This window comes from Lepisma saccharinum, chromosome 4 (genome assembly GCF_977018435.1).
Source record: "Lepisma saccharinum chromosome 4, izLepSacc3.1, whole genome shotgun sequence".
Taxonomy (NCBI): domain Eukaryota; kingdom Metazoa; phylum Arthropoda; class Insecta; order Zygentoma; family Lepismatidae; genus Lepisma; species Lepisma saccharinum.
In genome coordinates, this window is record NC_139232.1 from 44,326,758 (window position 1) to 44,346,825 (window position 20,068).

The window sequence follows — 20,068 nt, forward strand, 5'->3', positions numbered from 1 at the left end:
TCATAGCTCGATACCATTCACGTCTTCACTGTCTTGCTGCTTGGGTATAGGTGTTAGGTGCTTCAAGCAGTGTTTTGATGGGAAAATCCTTGCTTGCCCACTCCCTTGAAAATATCCTGCAGATGATCGTGGTCATACAAGTTGCAACAGTAAGCCCATTGCAGCCTTACAACCATTCCATTCTAAGAAGTTACACATGAACACCACCCTTTAGTAATGAATAATTTTTTTATTTGTTTGACTTTGGCACCATAAAATGTTTTAACATTTTAGCAGCAAGCTGAGGGAATGATGTACATCTGGTTCAAATCAAAGTCAAGAATTTTACTGTAAGAATTTATTCTAATTTAAGCACTTGAACTGGATAAGCTAAAATAATATCGGTAGGTATCTGACTGTCATGTGGGAGATCCAGGTATAATTTCCAGTGGGAATCTCAGGCTGGAATTTTTCCAACAATGTTCTTGAATAAAGTGGCTTTGGGAAACCATACAGCCTCATATATATGGATACCTGGGGATATGGTGCTGATCACATCACCTCCATAAGGTCAATATCATGAATGTGTGGGGCTCCTACCTCCACACTCCCTTTGTATTTTCTTGGCACATTGCACACATTTTACATTAAATAGTTCAATATAAAGAAATCATGCTGAGAAGAGGTTCTCTGTTTATTAGCTATGACTTTAATCAAATATAGGGTCTACCAATTTGAACGTCAGATCTTTAAAATTAGATAGAATGAAAACCACATATATATATTTTTTTTATTTTGAAGAGCAAACAATGTCATTATGCTTTGAACAATACATTGTTCAAATGTCCTCCTCTGCTTCAGTGGGTGGAATGGATTCTGAATGTCCAATTTTCCAGCACGTCTGCATACATATTGAGTAGTATAGCCTCAATGGTTTGTTTGATGTTCCGTTTCAGGTCACAAACTGTGCGTGGCTTATAGACCTTAGATATGACATAACCCCCATAGAAAATAATCCAGGGGGGTTAGGTCACATGATCTTGGTGGGAAGTTCACATCACCGTTTCTGGACAGAACTCGTCTGGGGAACTTTTCCTGCAATAATTCCATTGTTTGGCAAGCTGTGTGGTAAGTTGCAGCATCCTGTTGGAAAAACACATTGTTGATGTCTAGATTTGCCAGTTTAGGCCACAAAAACTGCACCACCATATTCCTGTATCGCTCCCCATTGACAGTCATGTCATTTCCATGTTGGTCCTCAAAAAAATAAGTCTCGATCACGCCATTGGCCCAAAAACCACACTACACACTTACTTTCTTAGGATGAAGGGGTACGTCCAGAATCACTTGCGGATCTTCATCTGCCCAAATCCTACAGTTTTGTTTGTTCTGTTGGTCAATTATGTTGACCATAAATTCCTCTCAATGCACAAAATGTCTGTCGAACTGAACACGAATTTTGATAATAAATTCGAATAATTTCTGTGCGTTGTTGCATTGTGTTTCTCTCCTTGATAACATGCCACAGACTACTGCACACAGATGTCACAGTTCCATCTCGTCATTCCAGTCAGTGTTGCCACAATACTCTTTCAAAGTTCTGATGTTCAACTTGGTAGACCCTTTATAACACCAATATATATATATATATATATAATGGATAAAAGCAAGGAGGGCCAAAAGGGCTAAGTAAAAATCAAAGAAGGTAAAAGGAAACACTCACCGGACAGTAGAAAAATTCAAAATTTTCGCTAATTTCATAACATCATCGGTGTGAGAAGAAATAGATGCTATGAAATTAGCGAAAATTTTGAATTTTTCTACTGTCCGGTGAGTGTTTCCGTTTATCTTCTTTGAGTTATATATATATATATATATATATATAAATGGTACTTATATTATTGGTGCTAACAAGATGCATAGTTGTCAAAGTTTCAAAAACATTCACATTGTCTTTTCAATAGTAGTTTGCAAATCAGATATTAACATAATAAATTGTTCAAAGGTGGCTGAAGTACCCATGATAAAAACTGATAAAAGTGTAGTTTTAAAAAACAAAACACTATAGCATGTGGTACCCCAGCCAGCATTTCCAAAGATTTTATTATGTGAACATCAGCTATATGAATAAATCATTAAAATGTTGACCAAAATTTATAGTATAAAAAACATACAGTTTTATACTATAAATTTTGCCTTGGTCACCATTTTAATGGTTTGTTAACATGGAAACAAGGCTTAACAGAGCTATATGAACTATTCCCTTGTGCTTTTAAAATGTTGACAACTACACAACTTAGAAGTGTGGAAAGTTATACTGATTAGAAATCACTTTTAATCAGAGAAAACCACACATTATTGATTTGAATTCAAGTTTCAATTTTGACAGATTAATTGTGAAGTTTCTTATTGCAGGACATGGCATAATGAATTAATTGAAATTTCACTCTGCAAGCTATACATACCTAAGCAAAACTGCTGTATTGGCCTCATAAGCACCTACTACAAGATCAGGATATTGGTTTTTATCCAAATCTAATCCACCAGAGAGTGAGAACCCAAAAGTTCTTAAACCTCCTGCGATCTCTTCAGCGAATATTACCTGAAATAATTAGAAATGTTTATTTACATATTTTGGTGCATTTATTAATTTCTACTAGATTTGCAGCAGTTAAAACTTACAAGAAATGGTCCTAGAAGTTGTGAACAACACTATTTTATGTGTTAAAGAGTATAAACAAAAATGCCTTGCAAAACTGTATCTGTCGTACAGTGTGGAGGAAACGAAATAGGTGCAGTTGTTGCCATATTTGGTATTTTATTTGTTCTGCATCACTTTGCTGTCTCCTTTGTCTAATCCCAATAATGAAAATAAATGATAATTAGGAGAAACTGATAACGGAAATCCCATGCTCAGGCTCTTTGTCAGCAAGATTGTGAGTCAGCAAGTCAATGTGTTTGACCACTAAGACAACAGTGCAGTTGTGGAGTTCATAAAAAAGCAGATTACACCAATTCCAAGGAAATATTAATGGCTTAATGTGCAGCAACATTTAACAAATTTATTAGTAGAGCCCAGAAGTTCAGGCATTTATTTTGGTTAAAATAGGCAGGCATATTTAATGTGGAAAATAAGTAACAAAAGAAAAAAATAGGCACAATAAATTGAAAAAAGTAGCAAATTCCAAGTCACTTATGTCTATAATTTCATTCAAAAAGTTAATATCTACATCGAAATAACATCTTACTTTCCATTGTTGCCTTGATTGCACATAAACACTACTTTCTTCTTCTGGCATTCTAGATTCTGTCAGAAAGAATGCTATTCATAAATGAAAATGATCTCTCCATTTTAAAGCAAGTAATTGGACCATTCTGATACAGGGTATTTTTTATCTGGATCCATATCATCAAAAAAAAGAATTTCCACCTTTTAGAATATCACAAATTATTTTCAATTTTTCCGAGCCCACGTTTGTACTTCTACAACAGCTAACCTCTCTTCTCATAACACTTCCATCAGCAGCTGCACTGACTCCTTGACTTTCATGAATGTCAGAAGAGTTTCACCTCTTTTTCCAAGCTTTGTAATTGTCTCTGGCAACACCATAATGTGCTAATAAATAACATTTTTCAAAGAAAAATAAGTTAAATGTTCATTCAAAATGTCAAAAAAAGGCATTAAAATTAAACATAGGCAACAGAGCAGAAAATAGGCAAAAGCTTCTAAAACATTAGCAACATTACAAAAAATGTATATCAAGAAAATTTTTATCAAGAAATGCAGCAGGAAGAAAAAGGCATTTTGCCCAACTTCACGTAACAGTACAGACACTGTTACAATATAATGCCCTACAATTTTGTAACGGTAGGGATCAGGGTGAGGAGCATATTTTCTGGGTGGCACTTACATTCAATGTACAACAAAAATAATACACATAAGTGCATACTATTTAGGTTCAAAGAGCATTTATTTCTCTAGTTTTTCTTGCCTGATGTTGATGATGCTTATTGTTGGTAAAAAAAGGCTGATTGGTTTACACAGGGAGCATCTGTTCCTTTCACCTCCTTCATTCCCTTGTACTATCATTGGCAGTGATATAAAGGAATGAGGAGTTTAAGCCTTCTATTTTTAGCAACCAGTCCTATATTTTGCCACATTTTCCTTCAGATTATTTCTTTTTTCCCCTTGTTAAAGGAATTTGGCTCATAAGGAGGACAAACTCCCTCCTGGACACATTACTGTACAGTTGTGGTCCCTTTCGAAGTTAATGTGTTACAGAGATGATGTCCTTCATCTTCAATCCTTTGTGCAGTTTCAGTTTTTGGCTGCTATATCTGCAAATTTTATTGGTTGCATTCTTTAAGTTTGCTGTTTCAGATAAAAATCTGCATAATTTAAAACTCCATTGGAATCATATTTTTTTGTATTGTGTCTCCTGAATTTATCTAATGTGATCACTTCAAAAAATGTTTATTCGTAGACCAAGCTCTGATTAACCCATTGCAACCTCCATACATACTAGATACGTTTATCAGCATTTGCCATCAGAACATAAGAACCAGTGGCATAAATAGCACTCCCGCAACCCCCACGGTGCGGGGAGGCGCACGAGCTTCGGCAGTGCAATAAGAATGATAAATTAAGAAAGACTAACAGTTCACAAAAGTTTTCTTTTCCGCGTTAAAATATATTTTCAACCGAACATATTATATTTCTATGCCCCTACAACTACAAACAGAAAAATTAATCACTAGAAAAGTAGAAAGTGGATTACCAGATTAGAAGTAATAGCTGAATAGTTTATGTTGCCGAAGGGTAGACAACAAGCAAAAAAATGCGTTGGCAATGCTGACTTTCACCACTTCCCACCCCTACTTACAATTTCTACCATGTTATCAACATCATATCAGTAACTTTCTCAACCCATTGGACTGTTTTAAAGTAAAGATTTTCTACCATGCTTTAGATATTCTTGTAAATCAAACAAACAATAGATTTCAGGGCATGAAACAAATCAAAGAAAGCCTCACCTTTTTAGTTTTTAAGCCCCATGAAGATGTATGTTGCACTACAGCTACAGAAATTGTTTGCTTTCGGAATGTAATCAAAAGAAGAAACATGTCAAACATCATCAAAATTTCAGAATTGCTCTTGATAGAAAACAAAATTCTGGCTAGTAGCATTCCTAATGTATTATATGCTGTATTTGACCCTACATGTGAGATCTTCATCAGCTGAGAAGTCATTTTCCAAGCTAAAATTGATCAAACATTACTTGAGAAGCACAATGACAAGAGTAAGATTGAGTGGACTGGCACTCTTAAGAATCAAAAACGAGCTAGCTCGAAAATTGGTCTCGACCAAACTAGCACAAGAACTTGCTTCCATAAAAGAACACAGAGAAGTAGTAATGGACATTTAACAGCATCGTAATTTTTGTAGTAACAGTGTACTGTCATATGTAGGGGAAGGGTCCCAAGCCCCGGACACTAATGAAAAAAACAGCTGATCTGGAAAACCATTACATTTTAATAGATGATAAACAACATAGTGAAGGACAATAGTATACCACACAGTTATACTACCTTGTGCACCCAGAAACTATGAACAGAGAGGTACAGCACACATGAAATTGGATGTTCGGTAATGTCTCGAATACGAAACTGGGGAGGTAGCCCCGGACAGTTTATTTGTTTGTTTGTTGCTATCCTCATGTCTGAATACATACGTCAAAATAGTAGTAGGGGTTGCTGGGATGAATTTCTGCACATGCCTCATGAGCCCAGCCCTTGCAGGTGGCACACTGAATCCAATCTTCTTCGAATTCCTCTCCACAGATTAAACACGTTGTCCTACAGCCTGAAGTTGCCTGTTCCATACTTGTGCGCTCCTCGTAATCTAAACGTCGTCCCTTATAATTTAGCGCAGTATTTTGTTTCCTAAATTCCTGCGCATGTTTTGTTTGTCCAAAAGTTGATTTTTATATGGAGTGGAAGTAAGTACTTCACTTCTCTGGGATTTACGTTTTCTCGAAACAAGTCTTCGCATCGATGCATCTGGAAGTGGTGAAAGTTTCTGAAGAATAGACGAAACATTCTTAGTTGATTCGCCTTGCCTCACATCCCGTCCTGCTGCAGGCTGAACACCAGAGGTGGAAGCTTGGGAGGTAGTCTGAACACCAGAGGTGGAAGCTTGGGAGGTAGTCTGACCACGAGAGGTGGAAGCTTTGGGGTTAGCGCTTTCTTCATAGCCTTCTCGCCCAAGGCACCTCTGTTTGTAGTTCGTGACATCGTACCAGCAAATAATTTAAAACTATTTTACGATTTGTTCGTATGCTCATTTGGTTTTATATAAACAATAACAATTAGGCCTACATAGGACACTATAATGCCATTCTAAGAACATTCAGTGCTGTCCAGGGCTAGGTGCCAAACGTGTGTCCGGGGCTAGGGGCGACGTATGTACCCACAAACAATGCTACTAACTGTTTCCATAGGAATAAATTTCACCTTTGCAGCATACATCAACACACAACACATCCCTACCTTACTATTTACCATAATGATAACGTAAATTACTTACCAGTAAGTTCACTACGAACAATGACAATTCGTTTCCCGCCACAACAAATTTTCCACTTTCGGCAAAAAAGCACACTCCTACTTATTGCAACGCTCCACTCGGAGTGAAAGCCACATGCTTCTTACTATGGCGTGTACGCTGTTAGTCGCTACTGCCGATAACAGACAGCTTCTGCCAACTGTCGCGAATAGGTAGAAATACGTGGTGTCCGCGGCTGAGTGCCGTCCGGGGCTAGGGATCCTTCCCCTAATTAGAAATATCTAATTTTTTAGTTTCTCTGTTGTCATAACCTTTCGTACAAGTTTTTACATTGATTCAAATTCATGTATGTATTTTCATATTTGTATACCTAATATAGCCTAAATGTAGGCGTGAAGTAATATTTTAGAACTGAAAGTTGCGGGGGCACAGACTGTGTTAGTTACGCTACTGATAAGAACATTTGGCTAAGTTCTTTACTTCCAACTTCTTTAGCTCCAATTTCAACATTTCAGATACATTCAAAAGTTGTAGACTAAAACCATTTCCAGTCCTAGTTTCATTGTGTTGTGCGACTTGGAGTAAAATTAGGTTTTGTTTTCAGAATGTGATATGTCGTGTGATTAAAACTTTGGAGTGTAGTACTAAAGTAGTATCTAAATGTTTGTGAAAATATATCCATTGAACATTACAAACCAATTAGTAGTTTCAGAATGTTTAATATTTATTTATTTTTTAATTTCTAACTAAGTATAAGTTGATGTGTAATGTGAAAAATGAGAATATAAGTCAATCACTGAAAACAGATAAAAATTTTCGAACCTGTGAATGTTTTTCCATTATCCCAGAGCTTGATCCCTGAAAGATGAAAACTGCACCTCGTCCATTTTGTCCTCCATATGGAGCACCAACTGCAATATCTATAAACAGAGTAAAACATCGTTAAAATTAGTAACAACGTTGTCCCTTATTGTTACAAGCATTTCCTTATCTTCAAAATATAATTTTTGCCTTACAAATTCAACATAGTTCATTATGATTCTAACCCAATTGCAAAACAAGGTCTCATGTAAATGATGTACTGTGTGTTTAAATAGTGAGAATATAATTATACCTGTAATATTCGATTGCATATCTATAATATAAAGTAAAAAAATCTAGTCGGTAGGGCTTCAGACTGCCACGTGTGAGAACCGGGTTTGATTCCCAGGGTGGGTGAAATAAGGTCGGAATTTTTCCAACCCTGTTCCAGCATAAAGAAAAGAAAAAAAGAGGTTCTGGGGCTCACCCAGCCTCAAAACAATGGGTACCTGGGGGCAACTCCAGGGGGTAATGGTGGCTGGAGCATGGTGCTGATCACATCACCTCCAAAATGCCTGAGATAAGGAGAATGTGTGAGCACTACTCCTACATGCTCTAAATGTGTCTTCTTGGAATGCACCTGGAACTTTACCTTTACCTATATGTTTATATGAATTTTTATAGAGAAAACTAGGAATAGATGCTGCCTTAAAACTGCTTGATAAGGTATGATATCATGATGTAACAATACTTTTCTGTTCAACACTGTGATACCTATCTAATAGTATGTTTAATAAATATTTTCAATTATAGTTATCCTGTAAGCATTTTCAGTTAAAAAAACAGTGGCACTATGTCATCTATAATGCAGGGTGTTTTATGTGAACTCTCCTTATACAAATATAAAATTACAGTTTTTAAATCAACAATGATGCATTGCTATTGCTACAGTGGAAAAAATTAAGAGTAAAAATCATAACAATAAGTGTGCTCTCAGGCTCACACAACACCGAATCCGGCACAACATGATGTGAAGAGTCATTTTTGTTGCAAACCGTCACTGGGAAGGTTTAACATTAGTCTGTTATGGGCTGCCACACACCGTACGAAATATTTGACTCGAGTCATGTTGTGATGGTTTCCGACAAAACAACAAAAGTCCATGGAATTTGGTATCGCATGGAGCAGCTTGTGAGAAAATGATCAGCACATGCGCGAATCCATTCACATCAGCCACAGACCTCTAATTACAGATTAGAAACAGGGGCAAAAATTATCCTATTTGAAAAGTCCCTGTAAACATATAAACTGATACATTAATTCTACACACATTGATTCTGATGCAAGATATCGACATGGGTGAAATATCGGGACTGGGCCTACAGTTTAAAGTGGGATCCAAACCACTTGTGCCTCCACCAGGTATCGAACCCAGGACAACTTGTTTACAAGGCAATGACATTACCACTATGCCATCGGGGAAGCTCTCGTGTTGTGTTGCATCTCGCTTGTCCCATCATGTTCACAACATGTCGTGTCAGATCTGGTGAGCAGGGGCGGTGCCAGAAATTTTCAACCGGGTGGGCAGAAGCTGTATATCGATAGATTAGGGTGGGCAGGTATAAATGTAAGATCATATATATATATATATATATATATACACACAACATATGCATATGTATCACCTTCTCTCTTACTCCCGATTTTCCTTCACTTTTTTCCCTTCCCTTTTCATTTTTTCTGTTTTACTCCGTAATGCTTTCTTATATCTTTCTTTCTCAGCTTGTTACCTCTTTCTCCCTTTCACTGTCTCTCCTTCAATTCTTCAAATGTTTCTCTTAACTTACATGCACACACACATCACATATGTGTGTGTGTGTTAGTGTCTTTCCTCTTTCCTTTCTAATCTATTCTCGCATCTTTTTCCACTTCTTTGTCTCCGATGGACAGGGGCGTATCCAGAAATAAAATTTGAAGGAAGGAGTCCAGCCATGGGTGCCCATCCTCCAAGGCCATTGGCGTGTCCCTCTCTATAATAATACGATGATAGTTATCTACAGTTACGATGATAGCAATTTCAGAATTGAATCTGTTAACACTTTTCAGAAGCAGTTTGAAATATTTCACTGAACTCTTCATTTGATATTTCACGAAGTTTCTGAAGCAGTTCTGTGATGTCTCTTGGATTAAGAAAGAGCAAAGGCTAAATTGTGATGAGGGTTTTAAATACTTTGGCAATTGTACAGTAAAACTGAAAACCTTTTCACAATAAAGGAAGTCCACTTTTCAATTGCGGCTAGATTACTTGCTTGGGATGGTTCACTCAGACAGCTCCACTTGACTGACAAGGTTGAAGACATTTAACCAAAACATGGAGTGAATATTGTTTTTCTAGAAATCGAGTTTCACACACTAACAATAGTTTGTTTTTACTGTCTGGTACATAATGCAATCAATATATTTGTTTCTAGTATTTCACCTTTGCATTTATTATTTATAAAAAAGACACAAACTTCATTTACTGTACCAAAACAGTTTCAGCTGATATATCACTACCCAGTGTAAAACTAAAAAAAAAAAAAATGAGTGGATGTTATATTCGGAATCCACAAACCGTGCACACACCGAGAATTTTCTATACCTGCCACATCAAGTGTCTCATCGGAAAGTATGCTGAATCTTCATAGCATTTTCAAAAAGCAGAATGGAATTGGGGGCCCAGAACCCCTGGATACGCCCTTGCCGATGGACACGATTATTTCAAGGAAGTGTTTGTGTGTGTGCAACCATCTAATCATTCTTTCCTTCATGTCAATGTAGTGAAATCAATGTGAATTGGTTGCATCACATTTTGTCCTTGAAGTACAAAAATGCAAGGCACATACCTACTCCACTTTATATATTAGGCGACAGTGATAGAAATTGTGATGGCAGACAATGGTAAAGGATTAAATTACTTTTTTGTAATGTAAATGCGTGTTCCTGATCATATTATTTTCATCATATGAGTTTTTGACTGAAAATTGGGGGTTAATGATCACTTTTCTTAGCTAACAAGGTTATTACAACTGACAAATGGATCTGAATGTTTGCAGTAACGGGTATCGGGTACCAAAAACTTGGGGGCAAGGATAGTTTACTTTTTTGGTAGAAAAGTCTTAGCATTAAGAGGCCATAGTGCGGGTGCAACAAGTGGCAAAATGTGGCGGGGGGGGGATTCCCCCTCACTCATCCTAATCGCCGCCACTGGATATTTGGATTAAAATTAATGTCTTGTTGGGAATGTAAACACACAAACACAAACGAAAAACCAATTTTATTCATCCTGGATAAAGTATCCCCAGGCTTATGAAAGGCTAATTTGACAAAATATCGCCCAAAAGTAATAGTCAAGTAACATTGAAAAATCTGTTAGCTAAGTTGTTATTAGTTTTCCGAAGTAAGTCTTCGTTACTCATGCGGGAGAAGTGATACACGTATGGTTAGATGAACACATGCACTAAGGTAACAAATAGTTTACATTTTGCAGAATGTGATTTTGGACACAAGGAATTCATCGAAATTGATCACTATACCCGGTAATTCATCTCTTTTTCACAGACGACTTGGGTTGTATGGCGTGACCTTTTCGAAAGCGCTCAAATTTCAACCTCTATCCTGTGCAGTACACCCTGCAAACTTTAATATTGCAAGCGAACGAGTCTCTGGTGCCTGGAATCACAGTCAAAATAATAATTTATGTGGGGGTTGTATTTTCAATGTCTCCCTTTCGTCACTTTCATCTAATCACTATTGGACCTCATTGTCGCCATTAGCCAAAATTAGCACAAAAGTGACTTCACATAGAACAAATCAGTCGAATCAGCAACAACTTGCTCTTCTAAAAGTGGAGTTTCATTAGTTCATACCATTTCGAAAGTTGAGGTGGTAGTTTCAATTTTACAGTGTTTCATTGTTGGATCAAGGCAGCTAACTCCGTGAACAATAACGTTGTTTTCCAAAAGTTTCAAATATTTTTCTCTGGCAATACACCCTCTTAAATGAACGCATCTTTTATGGTGATAAAATGACACGTTCCTTGTGGGTTCTTTCTGTACATTTTTTCTCCAATGGCATAACGTTGTCGCCTTATAATGAAGAGGTTCTGGTTTCTACTGCCCCCTTCCCTGGTGGAAGTACAATGCACACTGGTTGGGACTCCACTTTAAACTGTAGGTTTAGTCGGTTTGGTTAGTTATACGTATTTCTACATTTTTCCATCACATCCAAACTACCTATTTTTTTCTCTATGTGGTACATTTCAAAGCAGTTTCTTCCCCAGTGAAGGCCCGGAGTTGCAGCCCTGAAGCTCACCCTGAATCCTGATCTCATTTTGACCATACCCTGCATAATTTTGTGCCTCCTAAGCTCACTAGCTGCTTCTAGTCGTAGAAGTATTAAATTGGTCACAGTTTTCTTGTTTCAAGATCTCTAGCAACATAATATTCATTAGTAAAATATACATGTAATGAACACCACAATACACTTATTTATTGCAACATTCACTTCACATATCTCGAAGTATATGTACTTAGTGAATTTGATTGGGTGGGCAATCGGGTGGGCACAGGAATTTTTGGGTGGGTGCTTGCCCACCCGTGCCCACCCCTGTCGCTGTCCCTGCTGGTGAGTGGCTGGCCGTACAAAAAAGCTAGAGACAGAACTAATGAAAATTTTTAACAATATTCATGGATGAAATCCATAGAAGAATATGATGACTGGAATCAGTGGTGTAGCACAGTTTTCTGTGACCCCAGCAGAATATTATACAGAATACAGATTACATTATAGAAGCTATTATTTTAAATGACAGGCAGTGCCGGATCTACAAATCTTTGGCCCCCCTGCAAAATATTAACAAAGGCCCCTCTACCTACCTACCTTCACACACACTTGCATACAAGGGCCTACAGGGTGATTCAAAAGTCCCTTAGCACCCCCTATAACCCCTATTGATTCCACCCATTTCAGAGCAGGACCCTGCGTAATATCCCACCTGTTGTGTGTGATTTCTATGTGCAAAACTTATGTAATATGTTAAAACTTGTACTTGTACTTGGGCCCTCTATAGATGGGTGCCAAACGAGAATTGGAGGGGCCCGCTAACCCCCCCCCCCTCGGTTTCAGTGCCTGTGGTGATGTGATATATATATACACACACACACACTGTTTTCTCACACCTGGAGAATGATACATTTGTTACAATCACTTAGTCATAACTTTTTCCTGATTAAAGATAGGTTGAAGAAAATTTCACCACTGCATTTCTCGTGAAATTCTAGCCTGATTTGATTCTAGCCTGACTCCCATGCGGGAGATCCAAGGTGGGTGATCCAAGTTTGGATTTTTCCCGGCTTTGTCTTCGCATAAAGCAGCTCCAGGGCCCACCCAGCCTCAAATCAAATGGTATACGTTGGGAGAGGCAGGTAAAGGTGGCCGGAGCATGGTGCTGATCACATCATCTCCAAGATGTCCGACATTGAAAATATGTGTGACCCTACCCCAACATACCCTAGATGTGCCTTTATGGCATAGTGCTATGTTCACAGGGAACTTTAGCTTTACCTGTATATATTATATTCTTTCTGTACCCCTGAGTAACTACCTTTATTTCTTATATACGGGAACCCTGTACTATGTCAATGGCTGAGGGCCCCCTAAAGGCTTACTTGTCTCTGCCCCCCCCCCCCCCGCACTGCAGGGTTTTGCAGCTTGTAGATCCGGCACTGATGACAGGGTATCGGCTGTACTTATGAACCAATCATGAGAGATGCTGAAATGGTTTCCATGTGTGATTTGTATGTATAGTTATATATTTCTAAGAAGTTGCAAATTAGTCTAATGATGGCACCTGCATTGATCACTTTCTTTTCATACTTCTTGATTTGAAAAATCATAATTGTGGACTGAATATTACTTTACCTTCAAATCCATCTAAGTTAATATCTCCCAATCTACTGAGTGCCAAACCAAATCTTGATTTGGAATTAACACCATCTATTGTTTTTGGCTTCTCAAAATAATTCTGTGAAAAGAGAAATGTATATCAACACAAACAATTTTGCAACAATAACAATTTATGACACTATAACTTACTGAAAAGTTATGTGAAAGCTGGATCTCAATCAGGGATTGAACCTGTGTCTTTGACATTCTGTGCCATGCATGCTCTACCACTGAGCTACCAAGCCAACCACTTAGCACAATTTCCACAATTTAGATCACTGTGTAAGTTTAAAATATCCATTTTAGATATTGATTCAAATGTCATTAAGTACACTCTACTGTTCATCTTAGCACAACAAGCATGTAACATATCTCTAAGAAATATAGGTTGGAGCTTTAGTATAGTATATGAACTGCTGTTACTTGTGCTAAGGTCGGCTCCCGTGGTGGAGTTATTGCACATCATGCTATGACACCAGAAGCCCTGGGTTCGAATCCCAGCCTGGCCATGGATGTTTGTGAGTGCCCATTCATCAATTTCATCATATCATCCATGGACGTCCGCAGGATTTTTTCCAGGGTGGAGCAAGGAAGATATTTTTTCCAGGGAGGGGCAAACAAGGCACATTTTCCCCATTAATAGTGTTGTTCTCTCAAAACACATTGCTTAAATTTTAATTTATCATGTTTGTGCAATATTTAACACATATTATTATAGCTGAAATGAAATTATATGTGTGAAATATATGTATATTTTTTGGTTGACTTTTATTTTCCAGGGGTGGGCCACGATCCTCCCTTGCCCCCCTTCTGGACGCCCATGATATCATCACTCATCCACATCTTCGCAAATTACCCAAAAGTGGCACAAAAGCAAAGTAAAGTAAAGCAAATCAATCAAACTTGTGCTAAGGTAAAAAAAGTTGGTTTCATTTTGAAAAAAATTATTAAAAATTACTATTAAGAGTTAACAATATCTGCCAGTCTACAGCTGTTGGCATATTCTGTGCACCATAATCATCAGAGTAATTCTTGTGAATTATCCTGTCCCACAATTCAACAATAAAATAAATTGTAACTCAAAAATGACAAAAAAAAGTTAATTTTGAGAAAGTAACATAACCATCTACTTTACATAATTTAAATAAATCAGAAAAGTAGCACAAATTTTGTACCCTACGATTTATTTCTTGCCCTAAATTTAATTGCAAGTAAGTCATAGTATTCTGCCAGTGAAGGACAATTTTGCCATATATAAGTTATATAATGTTTAATATTATTTTAAAGTATTAAATTAAAACAGTAGAACAATTACCCCTTTTCCTTGATAATAAATATAGATTCTGCCTGTCTCGTAGCTTCCATCATTACTTTTTTGATTTGTGTAAAGTGGTGCTCCAACAATGAGATCATCTAATTTGTCTCCATCCACATCTGCTGCACACATTGCATATGAAAAATATGCTCCCATTTGGTCGCCAGTGAGGTTTTTTATATTAGTCAAATTTGATGTATACATCACAACCTGAAAAATATTGAAACATGGAACAATCTGCATCTTTAACTTTGAAAAAAAGATGAAAGGGCAAAACAAAACTTTAATTCTTTTTTCTTTGCACTTAAACTATTTTTGAGCAAGTCCCCTCAAAAATGTATAATGAAGGCTCCACTTTATCTGCTTCATGTTACTAAAGCAGTGGTGGTCATTAGAGGGAGCAAGGGGGGAAGTTACCCCCCCCACACACACATACTTTTTGCTCTTCACTATGTCCTCTTAGTGCTAAGCCTTGTTTACTAAAACAAAATCAACTCCCCCCCCTCCAGTTTTTGCATCCAACCTCCCCCACTGTACTCAATGTATATTTATTTTATGAATACAAAACCCCTTTTATGTAGTTCCATTTAAAGTAACATGCAATTAACTTACAAATCAAAACCTTTAAGTGGGCTTAACTCAGATAGTCTCATTGTGACTGGATCTGCAGTTTAAAGTGGGATCTGAACTCCTGTGCAATGTGTCTTCAAAAGGAGTTCCTCGTGCAAGCTTTTGCACCAAGAATCCCTTGATTACAAGGCAAAGGCATTACAACAGGGATGCCCTACTCACAAGTACAAAAGAAGAAGAGACATAGAATGAGAACATAAATAACAGATGAAATAGTTACCCGACCAACAAGACTTTCTCCTCGAGGCATTCCCACTGCAACATCATTTTTCTCATATCCTGCAAAGTTACCAACTGCAACTGAATATCCAAGGTAACTGTCATCATCAGCAGGTGATCCTTCTCTTGTTGAAAGCAAGTCAGGCCTCCTGCTCAGATTTTGAGAATACAGTTGACCTAAAAGAATTATTAATAATAATTAGAGATCTTGGTCAAGATATTTATTTACACACAGATATCATTGATAAAGATATAGATAAGGGTTCTGTAGAACTTTGTTTCAAGTCATATGCATATATATATATATATATATATATATATATATATATATATATATATATATATATATATATATCTTTCTTTGAACAATTTTATTTTCATCCATGATCGTAATAAAAGTCTCGACAGAATAGTTCATGTCAGCATAGATTTTAAATTTATTCATTAATGTATCTGCATTTATTTACTTTATTTGACTTTTTTCTGTAAGAAAATATATTTACTTTCAGCCACATAGTAAATTTCTATGATGGTATGTTGTTGGGAGAAATTGCCATCACTGAATATAAGTTTATTTTTTTCCCCTTGGCTCATTGTACCCCATGTATGTTTCAAGACTATGGGAGAAAATTGAGATTTGAGTAATCTCAAATAATATGTTATTCTGCAGATCCCTCATAAGTTTCAACTAATATTAACAATATTATCACAGCTTTAACCTGTCATAGGCAAATATCTTAAATAAGATAAAATTAACCCTCCCTTCAACAGTTAATATGCACACTAAAAGACTGTGATATTTCAACAGAAGAAAAATAATTTACCAAAACAACTGAACTCTCGCCCTCCTAACAATAAATGTGCAAGAACCCACCCATAGAAATAATATACAAACAAGGGGGTTGATGCACCCCTCAATAATATGGAAAGACAAAATATGTATAGGGAGCAGATTGCCTATTAGCCATTTTTGATTTCTTTATAGTAATACATAGGTTTAATGTTTAAAATTCATTTCATGTTGTTTTGAATATAATAATGTATTGTTATAGTGCCGATAAATGTCTTGACACTTTTGTTTTGCTTACTCACAGTTTCTTTCGTTACTTTGACTGTAATATACTTAGACTCATCCCCAGCTTATTGTTAATCAGAAAACTGGCCTGGATGTTCTTCTGTGAGTGTCCCTCATCCATATTGTTGCAATTAGCCAAAACAAACCAAAAAGCAACAGAAAATAAGAAGAATACAATACATTACAAAACAGTCAAATAAGTGTATAACTGACAAGGAGAATTGAAATAGGGTCATGGCCAATGCCTACTTTTCTATTTTATTTTATAGTGACTATTCTCATCACTTTGGTGGCTATTTGCTTGCCTATTTTAGAAGTTTTTAATGCCTATATATCTGCTATGTATATGAAAGGTATTGGCGGATTATAAGCATGTCTCCCCCAATAACTCCAAGATAATGATGCTAATGGCATACAATTTAAAATATTGTTTTGGCTCTGGCAATGGAGTAGTAGCTCAATTGAATTAACATTAACTTTTTCTTTTCTACTCTGTTATTTTATAGAGTATTTCAATATTATCATGACCTCATACTTTATTAACAAGAGGAAATTCTTTATTAAGGCAAATCAATCAAGAACTATAAAAATTACAAGTATTTCAGTTCATTAGTATAAATTAATGATGTGTAATCAAACTTTGCAGTTATCAAATAGAAATGCCACTTTTAAATAAGGTTCTGGGCTATAAACAACTCACACATCTAATGTGGAATTTCATCTAAACACTAACTTTATTGCAGAGCACAGCAATTCATTGCCTCCAAGCAGCAAATGCAATATAATGTTAATTTCATGTTTGTTTAGCATTCAGAAGCTATCTGAGAAAATACAAACATACTGAACTTGCGCCAAACAAAGAAATGTTCTGCATAACAGCTTGAAATTATTGATTATAAGGTTAATTTTAGAAATAAATATTTTCAACGGTGATAAGAAATTCATGCCAAATATTCATCAGTTAATCATATGAGGATAATTCACTGGCAAAACACATATTGCAGCATTGAGATTTGAAATTTGTATGAAACTAAAAGCCTTGATTGTTTGATTGGGTTGGTTTATAATTTGAATGCAAGACATAATATTGCAATATCATAGCATTTTGATCATGCAATCAATCAGGCTTTGATCGTATGCATGCATGCTCTTCTTTTATACATGCACCGTGTCAATTTTTCACAACATAGATAATTTATGAACTTTAAGAAGTTAATATGTTGAATTCTGATATTCGGTGACTTTTCACTTTTTTTATTGTTCTTAAGAAAGTTTATAAACTCAGCAGATAGATTTAGTGTCTATCGATTGTATGATGTAACAGCATTTTAATTGCTTCAGAGCCTGTTAAATGGTCTTACTATATGAAGAAAAATTGTACATAAAAAGTAATTCTATAGAGTATGAACATATAGAAATTTATCTGTTCATTGAAACTAGCAGTTGAAGAATGCAAATTTCTAATTCAACTGCAAGAAGAAATGTTACTGTTATGTACGTCTGAAGAATTGCATTTCAAAAGGACTCTGCTGGGAAAAAGTTTAATGTGATACCTCTGAGGCAGTTTTTTAGCATTCTGCATTTCATTTTAATCTTTATGATTTATCCATACCACTCAATTGACTCTGTCATATTTTGCTATACACTAAATTTTAAAATATATTTTTCTATAATAATGTACACTAGATGTGAACTTTTATGAACACATAAAATTTTAATTGTTACTAATTATCTACATCTTATATGGTTAAGCAGCGGTGTTACATTATTTTCTATAAACTACATCAATAGCTCATTATTAAGTCACTACATTGTTGTTACAAATAAGTGGGTTGTATTAGATGATCATGCAATCCAGATGCTGCAAAAATAACATTAGTTATTGGATAATGTTTGGTAATGCACCCTTTGATGTAACAGCTCACATGAGATGTTTAATTACAATTTCTGAGTTGACTAAAATATTAATTTGGTATATTAGTGAAATTATATAACTGAGTCAATATGAAAGATGCCAAATAAATAAATGTCTCCATTGAGCAATAGAGCAAATAACTTTGAAAATCCCCCTTCTATTAGATATTGACCAGGTAAAGTAGAAAATGGGCAAAATTGCATGACTTGAAATCTAACTGATGGATTAAAAATGGTGGAAATTAAAAGTGTAAATCCTCTGACATTGATCAATGTTCACACTGTTTTTACATGATCTTCATCATTGTAACTCAACTCACCAAGAAGAGTTATGTTGTCAGTCCCCACCCCAATTTGGTCTTAATTTTAGTAAAGAAAATAGGGCAATGTAATTATTTTGAATGATATTACTATTCACAATTGCAACAAAAGATTTCAGCAGTTAACCCCCTTTCATCAAGATATTTCTGGGTGCACCAATGAACTCGGCAGTTAGGTTTTCAGGTTTTATGTAAATTTCAGCTTTGTCCCAAGACTTGTGTTATCGTAATTTTTGAACAATGAAAATGTCAATACTTTATAAATTGAAAAAATAAATATATTAAAAGTAAGTTCGAAAGTGATTCTTATCATATGAACATATCTGCATATCAATCTTTGTCAATTCACACACACCCTTAAGGCTTGGCTGGATTTTTGGTCGATGGCAGTGAAGCTGTTATCAAAATTTCCTCTCCTTTCAAAAAACCACTATGATATTCCAAATTCTGAAAAAATACATCTGCTTAGAATTCCTCCCAGATCATCCACACGAATCTTCACGTAGTCTGATTTCGCTGTTGTCTAGATATTCGCAATAATTTAATAGGCTTACGTAGCCATGAAACTATTGTCAACATTTAGACATCAGTGAAAGCAAACCACATGAAGATCACATGAATATGGTAGGAATTCTAAGTGAATATAGTATTTCAGAATTTTGAATAGCATACTGATTTTTCGAAAGTAAAGGCAATTTCGAAAAGAGCATATGTGGCATCAGCCAAACATCCAGCCAAGCTCTAACAGAGCCCATGAAATATCTGTTCATTCAAAACTAATCTGAAACTTTCTTCATAATCCATTAATTCCCATTGTTCATATTACTGCAATGAGTTGAACCCAAGAGTAATTCTGGGTGTTACCAAACATTCTTGTTCTTCATTTGTGGGGATGGTCGATAAAGGACAAATGTGCATTAAATATTTGGTAAGTTTTTCTTTTAAAAGCTACTAACCTTCACCATAATTGCTTTCATTTTTCTCTTAAAATTAAGCAACAAATTATTATACATCAGTATACAAGCACCTGGAATAGGATGCTACATTATTTAATATCTTGCTATGGTAGAATTAATATAATTAATTAAGTACTATTTCTTTATCATTGTTAAAAATGCATCTGGTGTAGTTTATGAGCCTAATGGTGATAAAATGTGATAGAAAACTGAGTCATTTTTTCAGCCCTATTCTTACTTTTATATTGTGTGAAGTGTTCAGAAATAAAGAGCCAATGCAATCTATCATAATCTGTCTCATAGATACTG

General features: G+C 35.8%; 1 protein-coding gene across 2 annotated transcripts in view; it reads right to left on the reverse strand.

Annotated features, from left to right (window-relative positions):
- if (integrin subunit alpha inflated) overlaps nucleotides 1–20,068 on the reverse strand; it is a 198,509-nt gene that overhangs the window by 26,438 nt on the left and 152,003 nt on the right. For both annotated transcript variants that reach the window (XM_083120450.1, XM_083120449.1), the window contains 5 exons: nucleotides 15,496–15,671; nucleotides 14,646–14,855; nucleotides 13,307–13,409; nucleotides 7,367–7,464; nucleotides 2,445–2,581 (listed from right to left, as the gene is read on the reverse strand). In XM_083120450.1, coding sequence (XP_082976576.1) covers nucleotides 2,445–2,581; nucleotides 7,367–7,464; nucleotides 13,307–13,409; nucleotides 14,646–14,855; nucleotides 15,496–15,671 — 724 coding nt within the window. The remainder of the gene's footprint in view (nucleotides 1–2,444; nucleotides 2,582–7,366; nucleotides 7,465–13,306; nucleotides 13,410–14,645; nucleotides 14,856–15,495; nucleotides 15,672–20,068) is intronic.